The sequence below is a fragment of the Trichosurus vulpecula genome, chromosome 3, assembly GCF_011100635.1.
Source record: "Trichosurus vulpecula isolate mTriVul1 chromosome 3, mTriVul1.pri, whole genome shotgun sequence".
Taxonomy (NCBI): domain Eukaryota; kingdom Metazoa; phylum Chordata; class Mammalia; order Diprotodontia; family Phalangeridae; genus Trichosurus; species Trichosurus vulpecula.
The window spans coordinates 178,461,187-178,481,051 of record NC_050575.1 but is presented as its reverse complement, the minus strand read 5'-3'; the positions used below and the strand labels follow the sequence as shown (position 1 = coordinate 178,481,051).

Here is a 19,865-nt window from a genome sequence, read left to right as displayed (position 1 = left end):
AGACTGAATCTGAGTGCGTTTTCGCTGCCAGGCCATGTTCCCAGCCAACTTATTTGACCCTTGAGTTTTTCATCTGGGTTTGACTGCTTGTAGAGTAAAGAGTACTTTGTTCCAAGCTTGAGGGGATGTGCTGTTGTTTTCATAGCTATTTCTATACAGCCAGCTTTGCCACACCAGCACTCCTCCTTCCCCAAGAACCGCCAACCTGGACCTGACTCAGATCTTCAGCAGGCTTTGCACTCCTGCTCTGATCTGCCACTTAATTCCTCCCACCAGGTGGGCCTGGGGCTGGAAGCAACTGCAGCTGTAGCTCTGTAGCTGCACTACCTCCGCTGGCTCTGAGGGCATATTAAGCAAACAAATCTACATTGCTATGAATTCATGGGATAAATTAACTTTGTGGGTGTTGAACTATTGACATGGCTACAATGGCTATAGCTGAGGAAAGATTAATATAGTCCCGTTTTATAGTAAGATACTTTGACATTTGATAACATACACAAAATTTATCTGTATACATGTATTATCTACCCCTTATTGTAAGGTCCTTGAGAGGATTCAGGTCTTATTTATCTCTGTATTTCCCTTGTCTGTTGAATATAGATGCTTAGTAAATGTTTTTGAATTAATAGGTGACAATATTTAATAAATTGTCCATAGAAAATAAGAAGACATGCTATTTAGAAGCAACTTTGTAATTGAATCACAAGTAGTTCAGTATCAAATGAGCAATAATTGTCTATTCACTGAAGTAGAGAGCAAGTAATCATGGCCATAAAGACTTCACCAAATTTGTATTTTTTTCCCTAACTGTTCAGAGCTGTATTTTTTTCCTCTGAACTTAGAGCCAATCCTCTCTGTTTAGCTATTCTCCTTATTTTTACTTGTTTGATAGCAGTATGTTTCAATGTGACTAACATGTGATAAGGATGTTTATGCTATTTTAGATTGTTCCTCTAAACAACTTTGTCTTTCACACAAACCTCATCAATATACTTACTTTCTAAGCAACTTCTATCAGAAAGAATAGAATCTAAAGACTTTTCTGTGCGGAAGGGTGTATTCTTTTTACTACTTTCTGTAGTACCAAGTACTGGCTCTGTTCACCCCTTGGACAAAAACATACTAGGCAGTGATTGAGAAACAACTTTTCACTATTATTTTCTCTGCGTGGAAATGATTATATATTCTTTCTCTGCATTCTTTTCAGTTTATCTTTCATTAAGTGTCCCCCAGATGAGACTGGTGATACCAACATAAAAGATGCTGTCCTCAAGAAATTTACAACCCAGTAGGGAGAAAGAGGCACATACAACTATGATACAGATTACAGTACAAACTTAGTGTGCAGGAGATGTCAGATAGAGTAGCATGAATGGTTCAAAGAAGGAAGAATCACTTATAGTTGAAGCTATCAGGGAATGTTTTCTGCAAAACGTGTGGCCAGATTTGGGCTGTGAAGAAAGAGAAAGATTTCAATAGACAGATTTGAATTGGGAGTTGAGGGTGGATAGTCAGTTCCAAGTATACGAGACAAGCTTGTGTGAAGGTGGGAGCAGAAAGTTCAAGATTTAGGAACAATGGATTGTCTAGTTTGTCTGGTATTGTGTCCTTTTTCATCCTGATATCTCTGCCTTACTGAGTACTAGAAGTTTTCTGGTAAGTGTGACGTTGCTGCTTTCTAGGTTGGTTAGAGGTACATAGTCTGGTTATCTTACTCATGAAGGAACCAGTCTGCAGTAAGAATCCCTTTCATTTTGGTTGCTATTCTAAAATTTTTTCCATAACTGATGCCATACTTATTAATTGAGGATTGGTGATAATTCATACTCTCCAGGAAGGTGATTAGAAACTTGGAAAGTGACTTTTAGATTGGTTTCTATAGACTTCAAGTTCAGTCACTCCTGCATCATTTTGTCTGCATTGTACTTGACAAGTAATAATTCTTTTGCCTGTCTTGTGCATGACTCTTTCCTTGGTATATAATTGTGTTAGCTTTTTGTGACAAGGGCAATTTATGCCTTTTAGAACCTGGCATTTAGCTTCAACACTGGTCATTTCTATCACTATAGTCTCTTATCATTCTATTTCTCTCTTTGCTTTACCTCTTCTAAATCTGTTCTTTGTCTTTAAGACTTATAAGTTCCTCTACCCCTCAGTACTTTCCCAGTCTGCCCTGACCTCACTTTCTTCTCTCTTTGACCTCAACCTACTAGTTAGCCATTTCATCCCTGGTTTTTCCTTGGCTCTTGAATTCCTGACCCCCTTAACCTAGTGCTGCTTTTCTCTTGCCAAACCTTAGCCCTGGATTATGCCCAATTTTCACTTCTGCTCCTATTCATGAGCCACTGAACACAGAGAAGTTTCACAACTGCTGAATGGGTTCATTACAAATTTATGTTATCTAACCTCAGCTGGGCCCTCACTGCAGTAAGGCAGTCCTTCCTTTTATTTCTCCCTAATGGATACCCTAGCTCTCTGCAGAAGCTATTCCAAACCTTCTTCCCTCCTTAGGGAGGGAACTTCCCAACCTCCCCACTCTCTCTCAGCTGAGAATATTGCTCTTTCTTTGCTGAGAAAATTGAGACTGTTTGATATAGTGACCATCTGATAGTTTTCTCTTTTCTCATTCTTTTCATCTCAAAGCCCCTTAATAGCATATCTTATCTCTCTCTATCCTCCTTTCTCAGTCTCTGACAAAGAAGTACCTCTTCTTCTAGCCAGTGAGCCCACCCACCCCATTTACTGGATCCTGTTTCTCCCTGTCTTCTCCAGCACCTTGCATCCTTAGTCATCTTCCTTCCCCCTTCCCCCTTCCCCCCACCCTCCTATAGCTTCAGTTTCTCCCTATTAATTAGTTCCTTCCCTGCTGCCTCAGAAATATCAAGACCTGCCATCCTTAAAAAACCTTCACTAGACCCTACCATTCCCTCATCTGTCATATATCATCTATATATTTCATTTCCTTTTCTCAACTGAACATCATGAAAAAGCCTTCTATACTTGCTGTTTCCACTTCGTCGTCTTTTACTTTCTTCTAGACCCTGTTCAGTCTAGTTTCAGACCCCATCATTTATCTGAGATTGTCCTCTCCAAAGTTACCATGGGTCTCTTAATTGCCAAATCTGATGGTCTTTTTTTTTTTTTTTAAGTCCTAAGATCAGTAAGTGTTACGGTGGATAGAACACTGGATTTGGAATTAGAGAGACTTGGGTTCCATTCTTGCCTTAGATACTTGCTAGCTGTGTGACCCTAGGCAAATCACTAATCTCTCTAAGCCTCAATTTCCTCACTGTAAAATGAGGAAGTACTAGCACTCATCTAACAGGGCTGTTGTGAGATAAAATTTGTAAAGCACATCGCAAAACTTAAGTGCTAAATACATGCTACCTGTTGTTATTCTCAGCCTATACTTCCATTTTACGACTGTTAAGCACCCTCTCCTCCTGGATAGACTATATTTTCTGGGGGGTTTTGGACACTTTCCTCTCCTGGCTCATCTCCTACCTGTCTGAGTGCTTTTTCTCAATCTCTTTTGCTGGCTCATCATTCATATCATGACCCCCAACTGTAGTTGTTCCCCCAGGGTTCTATATTAGGTCCTTTTCTCTTCTTCCTCAATACTCTTTCTTTGGGTAATTTCCCTTAGTAAATGTCTTCTCAAGGCATTTAACTCTTTCTGTGCAGATGACTTCAAGGTTGATATATCCAGCACTAATCTCTCCCTGACTTTCAATCCCACATCATCAGTTTCCAGTTGAACATTGAAAACCGAATGTCTTAGAAGCCTCTTCAGCTCTATATCCAAAATTCATTTCATAATTTCCCCCCCTAAATTCTCTCCTCTTCTAAATTTTCTTATTCTATTGCCAGATCTTTCCACTCACACAGTTACCACCAGTTCAGATCCTCGTCACCTCATGATTAGTTGCAGTAGCCTCCTAATTGGTCTCTCTGCCTCAGGTCTTTCCCTATATGCTCCTGTCTTTCCTATATACTGCTGCCAAAGTAATTTTCTTGTAAACACAGATCTGATTTTGTGACTTTCCTACTCCGTTAACTCTAATGACTTCCTGTTATCTGTAGGATAAAATATAAACTCTTCTATTTAACTTTTAAATCCTTATATAATTTAGGCTTAACTTTTCTTTCTAGTTTTGTTGATTATTACCCCCACTCTCATCTTCTGTGGTCTAGTCAAACTAGCCTTCCCTCTGATTCTCATACATAGTGTTCCATCTCCCAAATCTATGCATTTGCAATCTCACATACCCGGGATGTATGTACTCCCTCCTTATGGCCATTTCATAGTGTCTCTCACTTCAAGCATTGTTTTCTACTTAATGCCTTCCTCATTTCCCAACCTTTTGTGCCACCGCTCCCAAACTACTCTGTATTTTTTAATTTTATATTTGCCCTAAACAGGGTGCCCCAAAAATCTTAGTACAGGTGTAAGATTTACTAAGAAGGAAGGAATCAAGCATTTATTAAGGTTTATTATATGTTAGGCACTACATTTAGTACTTTACAAATATTATCTCTTTGGATCTTCACAGCAACCCTGGGAGGTAAATACTATTACCATCCCCATTTTATAGTTGAGGAAACTGGGACAGATGGATTAAGTGACTTGTCCACAGTCATACAGGGAATAAATGTCTATGGCATGAATTGAACTCAGGTCTTCTTGACTCCAGTTCCAGAGGTCCATCTACTGTGGCATTTAGCTACCTTAATAGATTAATGCTACTAAAGCTTAAAACTGCACCAAAACTTTTGGGATACCTTGTGTACTTTTTAAAATTTGTATTGTCTCTCCCATTAGACTGTCACTTCATTTTGAGTTTTTGTTTAATTCTTTGTACTTATATCTCCAGCACCTATTACAGTGTTTGGCACATAGTAGGCACTTAATAAATACTTGTCAGTTGATTGCTTAAAAATGGTTTTTGAATTGAAATCAGTCATTAAGTACCTATAATGTGTCAGTTACTGTGCTAGGTGCCAGAGAAAGAAAAACAAAAGTGAAACAATATTATAAAGGAATGCCTTCTGTGAGGGGAAGGGATACATTGGAAAATATAGATGATTTAAAAACAAAAGAAGTAAAAATTTACTTAAAAACAAACCCTGTTCTCCAGGTGCTTATAATTTAGCTGGGGGATACAACATGTATGTGTGTGTGTGTGTGTGTGTGTGTGTAAAATAATAGGTCTTTTTGGGAGGAGGGCATTGGCAGCTGGGAGGATCAGAAAAGGCTTCATATAGAAGGTGATATTTGAGCCATGTTGAAGGACTCTGGGGATTCTAAAGAGGTGGAAGCAAGGAAGGAGTGAACCGCAGGTATGGATAGCTGATGCGAAACATGGAGTTGGGAGATGGAGTGTTGTGTATGAGGAATAGTAAGAAAGTCACTTTTATTGGACCATAGGGTATGTGAAGGGGCATAATGTGTAAAAAGGCTAGAAAGGTAGATTGGGATCAGGTCGTGAAGAACTTTAGATACCTATAATCAGAGGAGTTAAAATTTGATCTCAAAGGCAATAGGAAGTCATTGGAGTTTATTGAGTAGGGGAGTGACATGGTCAGATTTATACTTTAAGAGAATCATTTTGGCAACTTTTGGCATCCTCTGGATGGATTGGAGTGGAGAGAAACTTTTTCCAGGGAGGTGAATTAGGGAGCTGTTGTAGTAGTCCAGATGAGAGGTAATGAGGGTCTGAACTAGGGTAAGTGATTGTGTGAAAGGAGGACAGATTCAGAAGGTGCGTTAGAGATAGAAACAAGATTAGGCAACTGATTGGATTTGGTAATGTGTGGTAGGTGAGGGTGAGGAGTCAAGAGCGACTGGAAGAATGGTGGTGCCCTAAATAGAAATAAGAAGTTTGGGAGAAGGGTGGATTTTGAGAAAATTATTATGAGTTTGTTTTACATACATGTGGGACATCCAGTTTGAATGTTGACAGTTGTGATGTAGATACTTGGTGATACACAAGTGGAGCTCAGGAGAGAGACTGGAGTTGGATATATAGATCTGGAAGTCATTTGTATAGAGATGATAATTAAACCGGTGTGAACTGATGAAGTCATTGAGAGAGAGAGAGAGAGAGAGAGAGAACACCTGTAGCAGACAGTTAATGTTTTGTATTCTACTTAAAATTGTTAGCAAGCAGCAGCACCAACCAGAAACAGAAAGACCCATATGTTTCTTGTTTGGTTTTCAGTTTCTTATACAGCATTTCCTCTGTCTTGTATTATAACATTTAATTGTGATCAACTAATATTATTATGTAATTCCTAGTAAATATCGTTACCAGGCAATCACAACTGTACAGTGATGAATCATTCCATCTGTTCCCATTGGAGAATATTCTGATGCCTATTTTTATCTATTTTTCCCTTCTGTTTAGTGTGTTGCCCACAATGCACTGGAGTGTGCCCGAGCTATTTATGCCTATGCTCTGCAAGTTTTCCCTAGCAAGAAGAGTGTGTGGTTGCGAGCTGCTTACTTTGAGAAGAACCATGGGACCAGGTATGTTGTGGGATGGTCATAATCTTTCAGATGAGAGTAAATCCATAAGAATAGTTTTAATTTCTGATTTGAGTAGCAGCTACATTAAAATTTCTTAAGAGTACATTAGCTCTCTTCTGTATGGTTAAACTCTGATCCTTTGTTTAGAGTGATTTATGGGGGAAGAGGTACTCAGAAGGCAGGTCATGATGAGGATAAAAGTCTTTTATAACACTTTGTTGGCCAACTACTTTGTGGTCTTGCTTGTTAATCTTTACAACCATTGTGTACAACATTATCATCATTTTTCAGGTGGAGAAATTGAAACACTAAGGGAGAAATAGCACCCACTTACTTGGTAGCAGGTCCAGAGTTAGAGTGCACAGCCTGAGAGTTTTAACTGCCACTGAGCTGACTGAGGCTTTTTTTTTTGTCACTCAGGTGTTTAGAATATTTGATGCAGGGAGAGTTATGATAAATTGCTTATTAGAATGGATATGAGAGTAAAGGTGCTGAGAGATCTTCAGACAATTGAATTGGGCTTTTAACAATGTGGGAGGGTGAGTTATTTGGGATTAGGATCATATGCTTTTCATTTAAACTTGGTTAGTTATGATTTTTGGCTAATGCCTGTGCTCTGAGGAGGTCCTGGATAATTTTTAATTGTCTCTTTAATTGAAAAAATATTTGAGATTTTGTTTATTGGATATAAGCTCTGATTAAATTAAGTGTTGCAATTTCTTAAGCATTTAACTCTTGAGGGTGTTAGCACACACTGTTGCTAGTGCTTCTTAATGTTTACTCTGTATGATATACATCAGACATTTCTTGAATCTAGGTCGACTCTAGTGCCAAGTTGTTTTAAAAGCCTGAATTTTCTTTCTCTCTTTTTGTAAGGTTGTTAATTCTTTCATTTCAGGGCATTTCTCCATGTAAATTTCTAAAGTGATAACTTTAACATGATCACCTACCATTCTACAAGACTATATCTATGTTTGTAGTTCTTTAATTCCCATTTTACTACGGTCCAGAAGCTAAGGAAGTGAAGGAATGAGAAATCTTGAACTGTTCTTTAGGGTTTGGATGTTGTGTGCATAGGACCATACAACTTCACCTAGTCCTTGTAGCCTTAGAAGGTTTCACAGTGGGTCACTGGACTTTATGTGCAGTATATTCACCTGCAATCCCTGTAGTTTGGTACATGAGTCTAGAACTGTAGAATCTCAAGAGCTGGAAGTAAAGTAAGAGGTCATCTATTATAATTCGTACCTAAATAGGAAGCTCCTCCAAAACCTTCCCAATAGTGGTTGTCCAGCTTTTGCTTCCCACTTTTTTTTTCCCTCTAGACATGTTATTTCTTTGGTGTAGGGAGTTCCCAGTGAGAAGACCCCTCCTCACCTCCATGACCACCATGTGGATCAGCAGCTATTCTTCAGTTTATAGTCTTGAGGCAGCTGGGTGGCACAGTTGATAGAGTACTGGACCAGTAGTCAGGAAGACTGAAGTTCCTGTGTGATACTTCCTAGGCAAAGCACTTAAACTCTGTCAGTTTCAGTTTCCCCATGTATAAAATGGAGATAATTGGATAAAATGTAACAAAATATGTAAAGTGCTTTGCAAACTTCAAAGCACTATATGTTTGTTAGAGGGTCAAGGAGCTTTGTTACAAGGCGGGCGGTTTCTATTTGTGGGGAAGGGGGGATCAGAAGTGACAGTGGTGTTTTTAAAAAGCCTCAATAAAATATATATTTTAAAAGATCAGGAAGGCTTGAAATGTTACTACAAGCTCAACCATCTTAAAACAACTCTTCTAAAATAATATGGTGTTTGTCATTTTCTTCTCTTCCTGTCGGAAGTATAAACTCAGCTATAATTTTTTTTTTATCATTGGTATCCAGACTGTTTTCAGTGATTCAAGGTGAAAACGCCTGACTTAGCACCATCTCCTATGAGAATTATTGCTTCAGTGAGTAGGCGCTTTCCAAGACACACAAGCTGTAAAAGGGGTCTCTCCTGAAGTTGCTTTTATCAGAGTGGTAGTTAAACAATGAGGTGCTTTGTAGAACCTTATTGTAAAGTTGGTTTTGGGATTTTTATTGGCAAAAAGAGTTTCCCGAGTCCTCCCCATTGTAAAACTTGATGAATCATTTATAGTTTTGGACTTTGAAACAATAACTATATTTACAACATCAGATGATAGTGGAAGTTAGCACACTCTCTTCCACAAGTTTATGACCACAAGTCTGAGTAACTACAACTCCCTGTTGTCTTGTAGGGAATCCCTTGAAGCACTCCTGCAGAGAGCAGTGGCTCATTGCCCGAAGGCTGAGGTGCTCTGGCTCATGGGTGCCAAGTCCAAGTGGTTGGCAGGAGATGTGCCTGCTGCGAGAAGCATCTTGGCCTTGGCTTTCCAGGTGGGTATAACTGTCACTAACACAAGCAGGGGAAATGTCAAGGCCTGAGAGAATTTGAACATGAGAATAGCAAAGCCTCTTAGAGGTTGTGCCACCTACTCTTTTCCCAAGACCATTTGATTGCTCAGGAATGGATTAGTCCCTGCATTGACAGTAGGTCTGAGGCAGGATGAAGGAATGAAGGCCAGAATATACTTGGCTACATTCTTAAGCCAAATAGAAATGATTTTTGGATGCTTTGTTTTCAGTATCTTATCTCCCCTCCATTTAATGAAAATAATCAAGAGGTGATGGGATAAGCTAAAAATTAGGATATGAGATGTTATACATATAATTTGAAAGGATTTCAGAGTTTTGGGTTGCTAACTTAGGGCAAGAGGCAAGGTCTGCTTCATCCTGTGTAGCTATGTATTGATTTATCTGCACTGGTGCCTTCTGAGTCTCTCAGGTCTCTTAGTTAAGTTGAGTCATACTTGGCTTCTTCTGCTTGGTTCAAAATTTGCTTTCAGAAATGGGAAATATGTGGCAACTGGTGCCACCTTAGACCTTAAGTCATCACACCTCAAGCTTACTCTATCTAATGTGGCCCTCAGTGTAAATATTCTGCAACTTTATGGACAAGATATTTTTATCAGAGAAGAAGTCAAAGAAATTCTGATTCCACATCTGAAATATATAGCAACTTCTAGAACTGTATTCTCTCCATATGAATTGTAAACAGTGCAGACCAACTTGAGAAGGTGGCCATGAAAATATGTTAGAGTGAATGGTTCCTTGTATAAGAGGCTTTGACTTCTGTGCCGCTAAATTTTAATGGGACGTAAGATAGCAAGAAACCCATTAGTTTCTCTGAGTTCAATAAAAAATTATAAATTATCTTACATGTAGTTAATATTAGCTGGCTTTGGTTGCATTCAGATCTGTTCATTTTACTTTTTGGTTTCTCATTTTTAATACACCCTAACAACTTTGGCATTAATCAAGTATGTTATTTTAAAAATTGATGCTTCCTCAGTTTCTTAGGTAACTGTCCTTAATTGAGAATCCCTTAATCTCTTACAGTTGTTCTAACTCCCCTGCCAGAGACATGTAAAATTACTTCAGTGCTTTGTATTAATTAGGTGGATAGGGTGGAGGTAGGAAAGGGAAGGGAAGGAGAATAATAGTGCTTTTATAATCCCAAATAAGATAATCCAGAAGTGTTTATATTTGACTTGAGAGTGCATTATCCTTTTTTAAATAACTAATTTACATTTATGTATTTTTTTTGACCTACAATTCCCTTGATTGAACATAGATTTAAAGCAGGAAGAAGCAGTCTAGAGTTTTGCTAGGTAGCAGAAGGATATTAACCTTGGTTTTTTAGTTTTGTCATTAGTAATCCATACTTGAGTTATCAAGAACTGGCTATACATATTCATTGCTTCTAAATAATATTAATAATAGTAATGCGGTGAGGGGGGAGAGGGAGGGAGGGAAGGAGGGGCAAGCAGGGGTTACATTGTATACACTTATAGCATACCCCGTGGGTATGATTTTGTGATTTCCTCTTTGTATCAGTAAGGCAATAATAACAATGTAGATGATAATTGCCAAAATGCCTGTGTGGTTCTGTATCGCAAAGTATACGAGACTCTCCACATAGAAGGCAGAAAAAGTAAACTATTTGTTCAGATACCAGAGAACCATATCCCACAAGCCATTTATCCAGTCTATCACAGCAGTAAAACATTCCACGTACAATATGACAACCTGGAGCCTTGCCATCCCAAAACCTCTCTGACCCCCTGCTGGGATCTTCCCCAAAACAAACTCACAGTACAGCTAAGTCAGCCTGTTCAATTTTGACAATCACGAGGGCGGCCATTAGTAGCCATAACATCTTTTTCTCTCTCTCTCTGCATTTCCTGTGACATAACTTCCTTTTTCTGTCAGGAAGCTCCTCCCACTACATGTCTTAGGCTTCCTGTGACATAAGCAGGTCACATGGCCTATTAATGGGTGGGAAAGATCTTCAAATCTAATTGCTACTACGCTCTTACACTATGAGATAGCTCAGAAGTTTTAATCAGGTAAGAAATAAATGTGCTATTGATAAACTGTATGTGTTTTGCTTGTTTTTCTTGCAGGCCAACCCCAACAGTGAAGAGATCTGGTTGGCTGCTGTGAAACTTGAGTCAGAAAACAATGAATATGAGCGGGCAAGGAGGCTGCTGGCCAAGGCTCGGAGCAGTGCCCCCACTGCAAGGGTAAGCAAGGGAAGGGGAGAAAATGATGGGGCTGACCATGCTTTGTAGGCACCCTCTGGGATTGGGTATTGTGAGGAGACATTGGAGAATTCTGTTCAGACAAATCAGGGTGCGGGGTTGAGGGCATCTGGGCACATTGTGATGGCATCTGAAAAATATCTTCTTATTGCTAATGGTTGTGGTTTTCTTGTGGAGCAACAATGCCATTTTTTGAACAAAGCTGTTCTAGTTTGCTTAGCTCACAGGTAGGTTAGGTTTTTGTCCTTAGGATCTAGTATTATTATAATACAGAACTTGTGTAGGTCTAGCAGGCACTGTCCTTGGTTTTGTTTTGTTCAACATTGTTCTCATTTTGATGAGAAGCAGTTGATGTGTTAGAAAAGGATAGTTGTCTGTGAAGTCAGGGGACTTGGGAGGGTGGGTGATATAATGTGATGGTAATGTAAATTTGAAGATCTCTCCCACCCATTAATAGGCCCATGTGACCTGCTTATATCACAAGAAGCTTAAGTCACATGTGGTGGGAGGAACTTGCTGAATGAAAGGAACAGGAAAGGATGGAGCAAGAAGTGGTCAGAGCAGTTAGAGCTGAGGGAGAGAGAGGAGGTGTGCTAGCTGTGCTGTGAGTGTGTTTGTGGGAAAGCCCCAGCGGGGGAAAAGGTTATGGGATGGTGAGGCTCTATGCTGTGATATTGTGTTTTGAGCTGCTTGCTGTTATAATAAAGTGGGCTTTTGGGAATTGGTTGCTGCTTGGATGGGTTGGACTTATTGGTTCTGGGACTTGGTTCTTTACTGTCTGAATAAATGTTTTACTTCTTCTACCTTCTATATGGAGAGTCTCTTATATTTTGTGATACAGAACTGTTTCGTAGGCATATTCACAATTATTGTCCATGTTGTATTTATTGCCTTGCTTATACAGGGTGGGGGTGGGGGTGTCTCAGTGGTCATTCTTACACTTAGCAGCTTTGTTACCCTGGATAAGTCACTTTACTTCACTTGATTTCCCTGTGCGTAAAATGGAAATACTATTTATCCTAATTATTTCACATTGTGATGGTGTGGAAAGCACTTTGTAAACCTTAAAATACTATAGATTGTACCTAGAGTTTAGAGCAGTTTTAAGTTTTAACCTTTCAAAATTGCACAAAGACTCTTGGACTCCTAGTACAACAAGAGGGCCTGGATCTGTGAGTTCATTGGTGCAGGGAGCTCCCTCTGCCAGTGAAAGTCATTACCTTCTCTGAAACTTACAATCTGAGAGAGTTGCCTAGGGCAGGGCTTCTTAAACTTTTTCCACTTGCACCTCCTTTTGGCATTGCCTGGCCTTGAAGCTCTGTTTTCAGAATCAAGGCTGCACGATGCAACATGGACAAGGGCTGCCAGAAACACCTTGGATTCATTACAAGTTTGATTCGATATAGTTTTTGGTCATTGTGCATTCAGAACCATTTTACTGTTGCCACATTTTTTGCCACCTCATATGGGGTCACGACCCACAGTTTAAGAAGTCCTGGAAGGTACTTAGAGGTTGTGCCTGGCCCAGAGTTATACAGCCAGTATATGTCAGAGGTGAGACCTGAATCCAAGGCTTCCTGGCTGAAAGGCAGCTCTACTGTGCCTCTCATTAACAATAAAACAAAGCAAAACCATACAGACAGAAAGCTCCACTATATAGATGTAAATTATTATTATGAAGATATGACACAACAATACGTCTTCATCATATTTGCAGTGACATACAAATGGGAAGGAAAGCTAATTATGCTTAAATGGCAGAATCTGAAAATAACTCAGTAGACTAGAATTCTGGACAAAATCTAATAAGATAAATAGGGACAAATGTAATGTCCTACTCAGAGATTTTAAAAATCAGTTGCATAAGTATAGATTGAGCAGACTGTAGCTGGAAAGCAGTTTATGTGAAAAAAGATCTGGAGGTTTTCAGGAACTTCAAACTCAGTTTGAATTAACATTATCACAAGGCCACCAGTAAAGCTGATGGTATCTTTGACTGCATTAATAGAAATGTAGTGTCCAGGAGGGAAGGTGATAGGTTCACCTGATGAGACCTTTCCTCCATTTCTGGGATTCATCCAGAGGAATGTAAACAGGATGGTAAGGGAATTCAAAACTACACCATAGTAGGATCTTTTGATGAAATATGGATATTGAGCCTAGAGAAGAGAGAACTTAGAATGGCGTAATACTTGCCTTCAGATACTTGAAGGAAAGGCAGGTAAAAAAGGGGATATTTAGACCTTTTTTTTTTTTTTTTTTGCAGGGGGGAAGGCAGGGCAATTGGGGTTAAGTGACTTGCCCAAGGTCACACAGCTAGTAAATGTGTCACGTGTCTGAGGCTGGATTTGAACTCAGGTACTTCTGACTCCAGGGTTGATGCTCTACTCACTGCGCCACCTAGCTGCCCCAATATTTAGACCTTTTGACTTGATCTCACAGGGCAGAAGTAGGACCAATAGGTGAAAATTGCAGGAAGGTAAATTTTGACTAATTATGATGAAAAATTTCCTCATGACTAGAATTGTTTCAAAGTGCAAAGAGCTGTCTTTGGAAGTAGTGAATTCCCCCTTACTTTGCTGTCTTCATTTGAAATTGAGTATTAAAGATGTCGAAGAGGGGATTCATGCTTCATACGTGGATTGGACCAAATGATCTCTAAAGTCCCTTTGTTACTCAAGTATTTTATGATTTTCTATGTTTGGAAGAAGACAATGGACCATGTTTTGTGCACATACATGTTATGACTAAAAACTAGTGTACATAAGTTTTTATACCATTCCTTGCAGAAAATATGACAGTGCTGGTAACACTGAAGCAGTGATGCCTTTTATTGTAATCTCTTACCATTTGGTGGTTTTGACTTATGTGACACTTCTTTCTTTGCATAGCAAAAAAAAAAAAAATACCAATAAATTGATTTGTGGTTAATAAGTGACTAAACTCATTCTGTTCTTGCCCAGGTGTTCATGAAATCTGTGAAGCTTGAATGGGTGCTGGGGAACATTGCAGCTGCTCAGGATCTCTGTGAAGAAGCCTTGAAGCACTATGAAGATTTTCCCAAACTGTGGATGATGAAAGGGCAGATTGAGGAGCAGGAGGAGCTCACTGAAAAAGCCCGGGAAGCCTATAACCAGGGGGTAAAGGAGCTGTGATTCAAACTGTTTTTCATTCATTGAATGACTCTCCTGGCTTTTACTGTCATAGTGGTGGTCCTTATTAGTGAATTAGCTGTTGATCTTTATTAGTAGGCAGAATGATAAGGCCCCAGGGATTAGCAATGAGGTCACTTAGTCACTAAATAAAGTGACTTGGCCAGGATTATTGAATGTTCCCCTCTTAACTTCATTATATATATGTAAACCTTGTCAATTCCTTTGAGAGCTATGAATATAAATTATAATGTTAACTTTACAGTAGTAGCACAATTGAAACTTTTTAATGAGTTTAGGTTTGAAAAGAAGTGCAGATTTATATAACACCTTTGGTTTTCTATATTGCCTATTACATGTTGGAGCCTGTGGGGATACACATTAGAGATTTCCTTTTTCAGTCATTCTGGTTGCAACTAAACATTGAAAAGGTAGGGCATTCTTAGGTGACGTATGAAAAGGCTGCCTCTCCACCCCCCCCCCCCCCCAAAAAGGTGAGGTAGCCATGTAGCAGAGACAGATTTATTTTGAGGCTTGTTTAGTTCTATTTCTCAGGTCTCTGTAGGAGGTGGTGTTAATTTCCTTATTTCTACTCTCTCTTCAAACTTTTTATTTTGGGAAATAGTTGAAGAAGTGTCCCCACTCTACACCCCTGTGGCTTTTACTGTCAAGACTAGAAGAAAAGGTTGGACAGTTAACCAGAGCAAGAGCCATTTTGGAGAAATCTCGTTTGAAGAATCCAAAGAACCCTGATTTGTGGTGAGTCATAGTCTTGTTTAACATGTGCCTTAGAACTTCTGCTTGTCGATAGGCTCTGCAAAATGAGGGCTTATTAACTATCCCTTCCTAAAAAGGAGATGTGGGGAGCTTCTTCCTTCATGGTCAGTTCCTTTTTGATAGCCTGGCTTTTTCTGGAGTGGTTGAATTTATGTGTATGTTTATGCTTTGAGTGACTGAGTACTAATTGCTTTGTGTTTCTTCTGGCCATGCTCAGTATCCTAAATGAAAAGTAATCTTCAGTGACCAGGCCTCCATTTTTCAATGTATCTTCCATTTTTGATTTTAATAATGTTAAAGAATATCAGGCTTCAGCCTCCTGTTGGCAGCTATTAAAATTATATATTTGATGTCAAAGAATGGTAATGGCATAGGCATATCAGAATCTTTTTCCCTTACCCTTCACAAATGCATTATTCAGGTTATAGTGGAACTATTAGTGATCTATGTACATTATAGCTACTACTACTATTGTTTAGTAAGTCTAAAACCCTGGTCTTTCAGATAGAGTTCTTTTGAAGTTACTGGGATAGTAATTGAATTAATTGCTTAATTTTGATTGGCTATTTAATATCTGTGACTTCAGGTTAGAATCTGTGAGATTAGAATACCGAGCTGGACTGAAGAACATTGCCAATACGCTCATGGCAAAGGCACTGCAGGAATGTCCCAACTCAGGTAAGGAATGAGTTTCTTTAGTATTGCTATCCTACCTTGGTAGACAGCAATAGATCATGAAGAATCCAAGATTCATATTTAATTAAAAGCTGTTGTATTTGTTTTTTTCTTTTTTATTTATTTAATATTTTTAGTTTTCAGCATTGATTTTCACAAGAGTTTGAATTACAGATTTTCTCCCCATTTCTACCCTCCCCTCCACTCTAAGATGGCATATATTCTGGTTTCCCATTCCCCAGTCAGCCCTCCCTTCTGTCACCCCACACCCCCCCATCCCCTTTTCCCTTACTTTCTTGTAGGGCAAGATAGATTTCTATGCCCCATTGCCTGTATATCTTATTTCCTAGTTGCATGCAAAAACTTTTTTTTTTCCTGGAACATCTGTTTTTTAAAACTTTGAGCTCCAAATTCTCTCCCCTTTTCCCTCCCCGCTGACCCTCCCTAAGAAGGCAAGCAATTCAACGTAGGCCACATGCGTATCATTATGTAAAACCCTTCCACAATACTCATGTTGTGAAAGACTAACTATATTTTACTCCTTCCTATCCTATCCCCCTTTATTCGATTTTCTCCCTTGACCCTGTCCCTTTTCTAAAGTGTTTGTTTTTGATTACCTCCTCCTCTTTTCTGCCCTCCCTTCTATTGTTCCCCCTTTTTTATCTCCTTCCTACTTTCCTGTGGAGTAAGATACACAATTGAGTGTGTATATTATTCCCTCCTCAAGTCAAATCTGATGAGAACAAGAATCACTCATTCCCCCTCACCTGCCCCCTCTTCCCTTCCAACAAACTGCTTTACCTTGCCACTTTTATGTGAGATAATTTACCCCATTCTATCTCTCCCTTTCTCCCTCTCTCAATATATTCCTCTCTCATCCCTTAATTTGATTTTATTTTTCTAGATAGCATCCCTTCATATTCAACTCACCCTATGCCCTCTCTCTCTCTCTCTCTATCTATCTATCTATCTATATATATATATACACGTATATATATATGTATATATATGTATTTGTATATTCCCTTCAGCTACCCTAATAACTGAGGTCTCATGAATTATATACATCATCTTTCCATGTAGGAATGTAAACAAAACAGTTCAACTTTAGTAAGTCCCTTATGATTACTCTTTCTTGTTTACCTTTTCATGCTTCTCTTGATTCTTGTGTTTGAAACTCACATTTTCTATTCAGCTCTGGTCTTTTCACTGAGAAAGTTTGAAAGTCCTCTATTTTATTGAAGATCCATATTTTGCCTTGGAGCATGATACTCAGTTTTGCTGGGTAGGTGATTCTTGGTTTTAATCCTAGCTCCATTGACCTCCGGAATATCGTATTCCAAGCCCTTCGGTCCCTTAATGTAGAAGCTGCTAGATCTTGTGTTATCCTGATTGTGTTTCCACAATACTCAAGTTATATCTTTCTGGCTGCTTGCAATATTTTCTCCTTGACCTGGGAGCTTTGGAATTTGGTGACAATATTCCTAGGAGTTTTCTTTTTGGGATTTTTTCAGGAGGCAATCAGTGGATTCTTTCAATTTCTATTTTACCCTCTGGTTCTAGAATATCAGGGCAGTTCTCTTTGATAATTTCTTGAAAGATGATATCTAGGCTCTTTTTTTGATCATGGCTTTCAGGTAGTCCAATAATTTTTAAATTATCTCTCCTGGATCTATTTTCCAGGTCAGTGGTTTTTCCAATGAGATATTTCACATTGTCTTCCATTTTTTCATTCCTTTGGTCCTGTTTTATAATATCTTGATTTCTCATGAAGTCACTAGCTTCCACTTTCTCCAATCTAATTTTTAAGGTAGTATTTTCTTCAGTGGTCTTTTGGACCTCCTTTTCCATTTGTGTAATTCTGCCTTTCAAGGCATTCTTCTCCTCATTGGCATTTTGGAGCTCTTTTGCCATTTGAGTTAGTCTATTTTTTAAGTTGTTGTTTTCTTCAGTATTTTTTTGGGTCTCCTTTAGCAAGTCATTGACTTGTTTTTCATGGTTTTCTCGCATCATTCTCATTTCTCTTCCCAATTTTTCCTCTACTTCTCTAACTTGCTTTTCCAAATCCTTTTTGAGCTATTCCATAGCTTGAGACCAGTTCATGTTTTTCTTGGAGGCTTTTGATGTAGGCTCTTTGACTTTGTTGACTTCTTCTGGCTATATGTTTTGGTCTTCTTTGTCACCAAAGAAAGATTCCAAAGTCTGAATCTGAATCTGAGTCTGTTTTCGCTGCCTGGTCATGTTCCTAGCCAACTTACTTGACCCTTGAGTTTTTCATCTGGGTTTGACTGCTTGTAGAGTAAAGAGTACTTTGTTCCAAGCTTGAGGGGATGCGCTGTTGTTTTCAGAGCTATTTCTACACAGCCAGCTCTGCCACACCAGTGCTCCTCCTGGACTGGACTCAGATCTAAGCTGGCTCTACACTCCTGCTCAGATCCAACTTAATTCCTCCCACCAGGTGGGCCTGGGGCTGGAAGCAACTGCAGCTGTAGTTCTGTAGCTGCACCACCTCTGCTGCCCCTTGGGTGGTGGCCGAACCACAAACTCCTTTCACTCTGTCCCAGTAGCTTTTCCCACTAACCTTCTCTCTTTTCTTTGGTGTTTGTGGGTTGAGACGTCTGGTAACTGCCACAGCTCACTGATTCAGGGTGCTAGGGCCTGTTCCGCCCGGTTCCCGGTCTGGTTGGTCCAGGTGCGGCTCATGCTGGGCTCTGCTCTGCTCCCAGTTCCGGGCGATAGACCTTACCCAGCGACCATCTAGGCTGTCCTGGGCTGGATCCCTGCTTCCCTCTGCTATTTTGTGGGTTCTGCAGTTCTAGAATTTGTTCAGAGCCATTTTTTATAGGTGTTTGGAGGGACCTGGGTGGTAGCTCATGCAAGTCCCTGCTTTCCAGCCGCCATCTTGGCTCCACCCCCCAAGCTGTTGTATTTGAACTGGCTTAGAGTTTGGATCACTTGAACCTACTTGACTAAGTCCCACATTCAAAAAGTTAGCTGGGGAGACATAGATAAGTCTGATTAGCAGAAGTAAGAATCATTGCTATTTATTGTTTCAGAGAGCAAGTATTCTTACCTGTATAGATTACAGAAGATTTTGTGAATCAAATTTTGTGAATCATTTATAATAGCTGACATTTAGTACATTAAGCTTTATAGAGTACTTTGTATACATTCTCGTTTGCTCCTCACAGCAGTCCTAGAATATAGGTACTATGGTGTTGCCTCTATTTAATAGATGAGGAAACTCAGAGAGTAAATGTTAGAGGTGGGCTATCAATCATTCATTCACCAGCCACTTACTATATATTAAGCACCTTCTGTGTGCTTGGCATTGCGCTAAGAGCTAAGGATGTAAAGAAAAAAGGAATATTCTCCGATGCCATTTGGGTTTAATTTCCCTCAAGAGGGGACAAACATACACACACACACACACACACACACAGAGCATAGTAGGTAATTTTGAAGAGGATGGCACTAGCAGATGGCGGGATCAAGAAATTCTTCATGAAGATGTGGTGAAGAGGAGCTGCGAGTGGGGGACAGCCAATGCCAAGTATGGTGTCAGGGATGAAATGTTGTGTAAGGAACATCTAAAAGACCAAGGCAATAAAAGTAGGTGGGGCCAGGTTGTAAAGGGCTTTAACAGAGGAGTTTATATTTGATCCTAAAGGCAATAGGGAGCTATTGGAGTTTATGGAATAGGAGAGTGCCATGGTCAGACTTGTGCTTTAGGAAAAATTGCTGACGGCTGTCTAGGGTATGGATTGGATTGAGGAGAAATTTCAGTAGGGAGACAAATTCGGAGGTTTTTGTGATGATTCAGTTGAGAAGCCTGAACCTAGGGATGGTGTCTATGTGATTAGGAGATGGAACAGAAACACTAACATTTGTCAATTGTTAGAATATGGGGAGTGAATGAGAATGAGGAGTTGAAGATGACATTGAAATTGTGAACTTGGGTTACTGGAAGGATAGTCGTTCCTTTAGCAGAAATAGGGAAGATTAGAGGAGTTTTGGGTTGTGAGGAGAAAGACAAAGACCTCTATTTTGTACAAGTTGAGTTTGGGAT

The 19,865-nt window shown here is 39.5% G+C and overlaps 1 protein-coding gene across 1 annotated transcript in view; it reads left to right on the top strand.

Annotated features, from left to right (window-relative positions):
• The window catches only part of PRPF6 (pre-mRNA processing factor 6), an 80,674-nt gene that overhangs the window by 34,518 nt on the left and 26,291 nt on the right, over positions 1–19,865 (top strand). The window contains exons 13-18 of the mRNA XM_036751183.1: positions 6,411–6,532; positions 8,787–8,925; positions 11,055–11,174; positions 14,156–14,332; positions 14,970–15,103; positions 15,708–15,799. Of these exons, the coding sequence (XP_036607078.1) occupies positions 6,411–6,532; positions 8,787–8,925; positions 11,055–11,174; positions 14,156–14,332; positions 14,970–15,103; positions 15,708–15,799 (784 nt within the window). The remainder of the gene's footprint in view (positions 1–6,410; positions 6,533–8,786; positions 8,926–11,054; positions 11,175–14,155; positions 14,333–14,969; positions 15,104–15,707; positions 15,800–19,865) is intronic.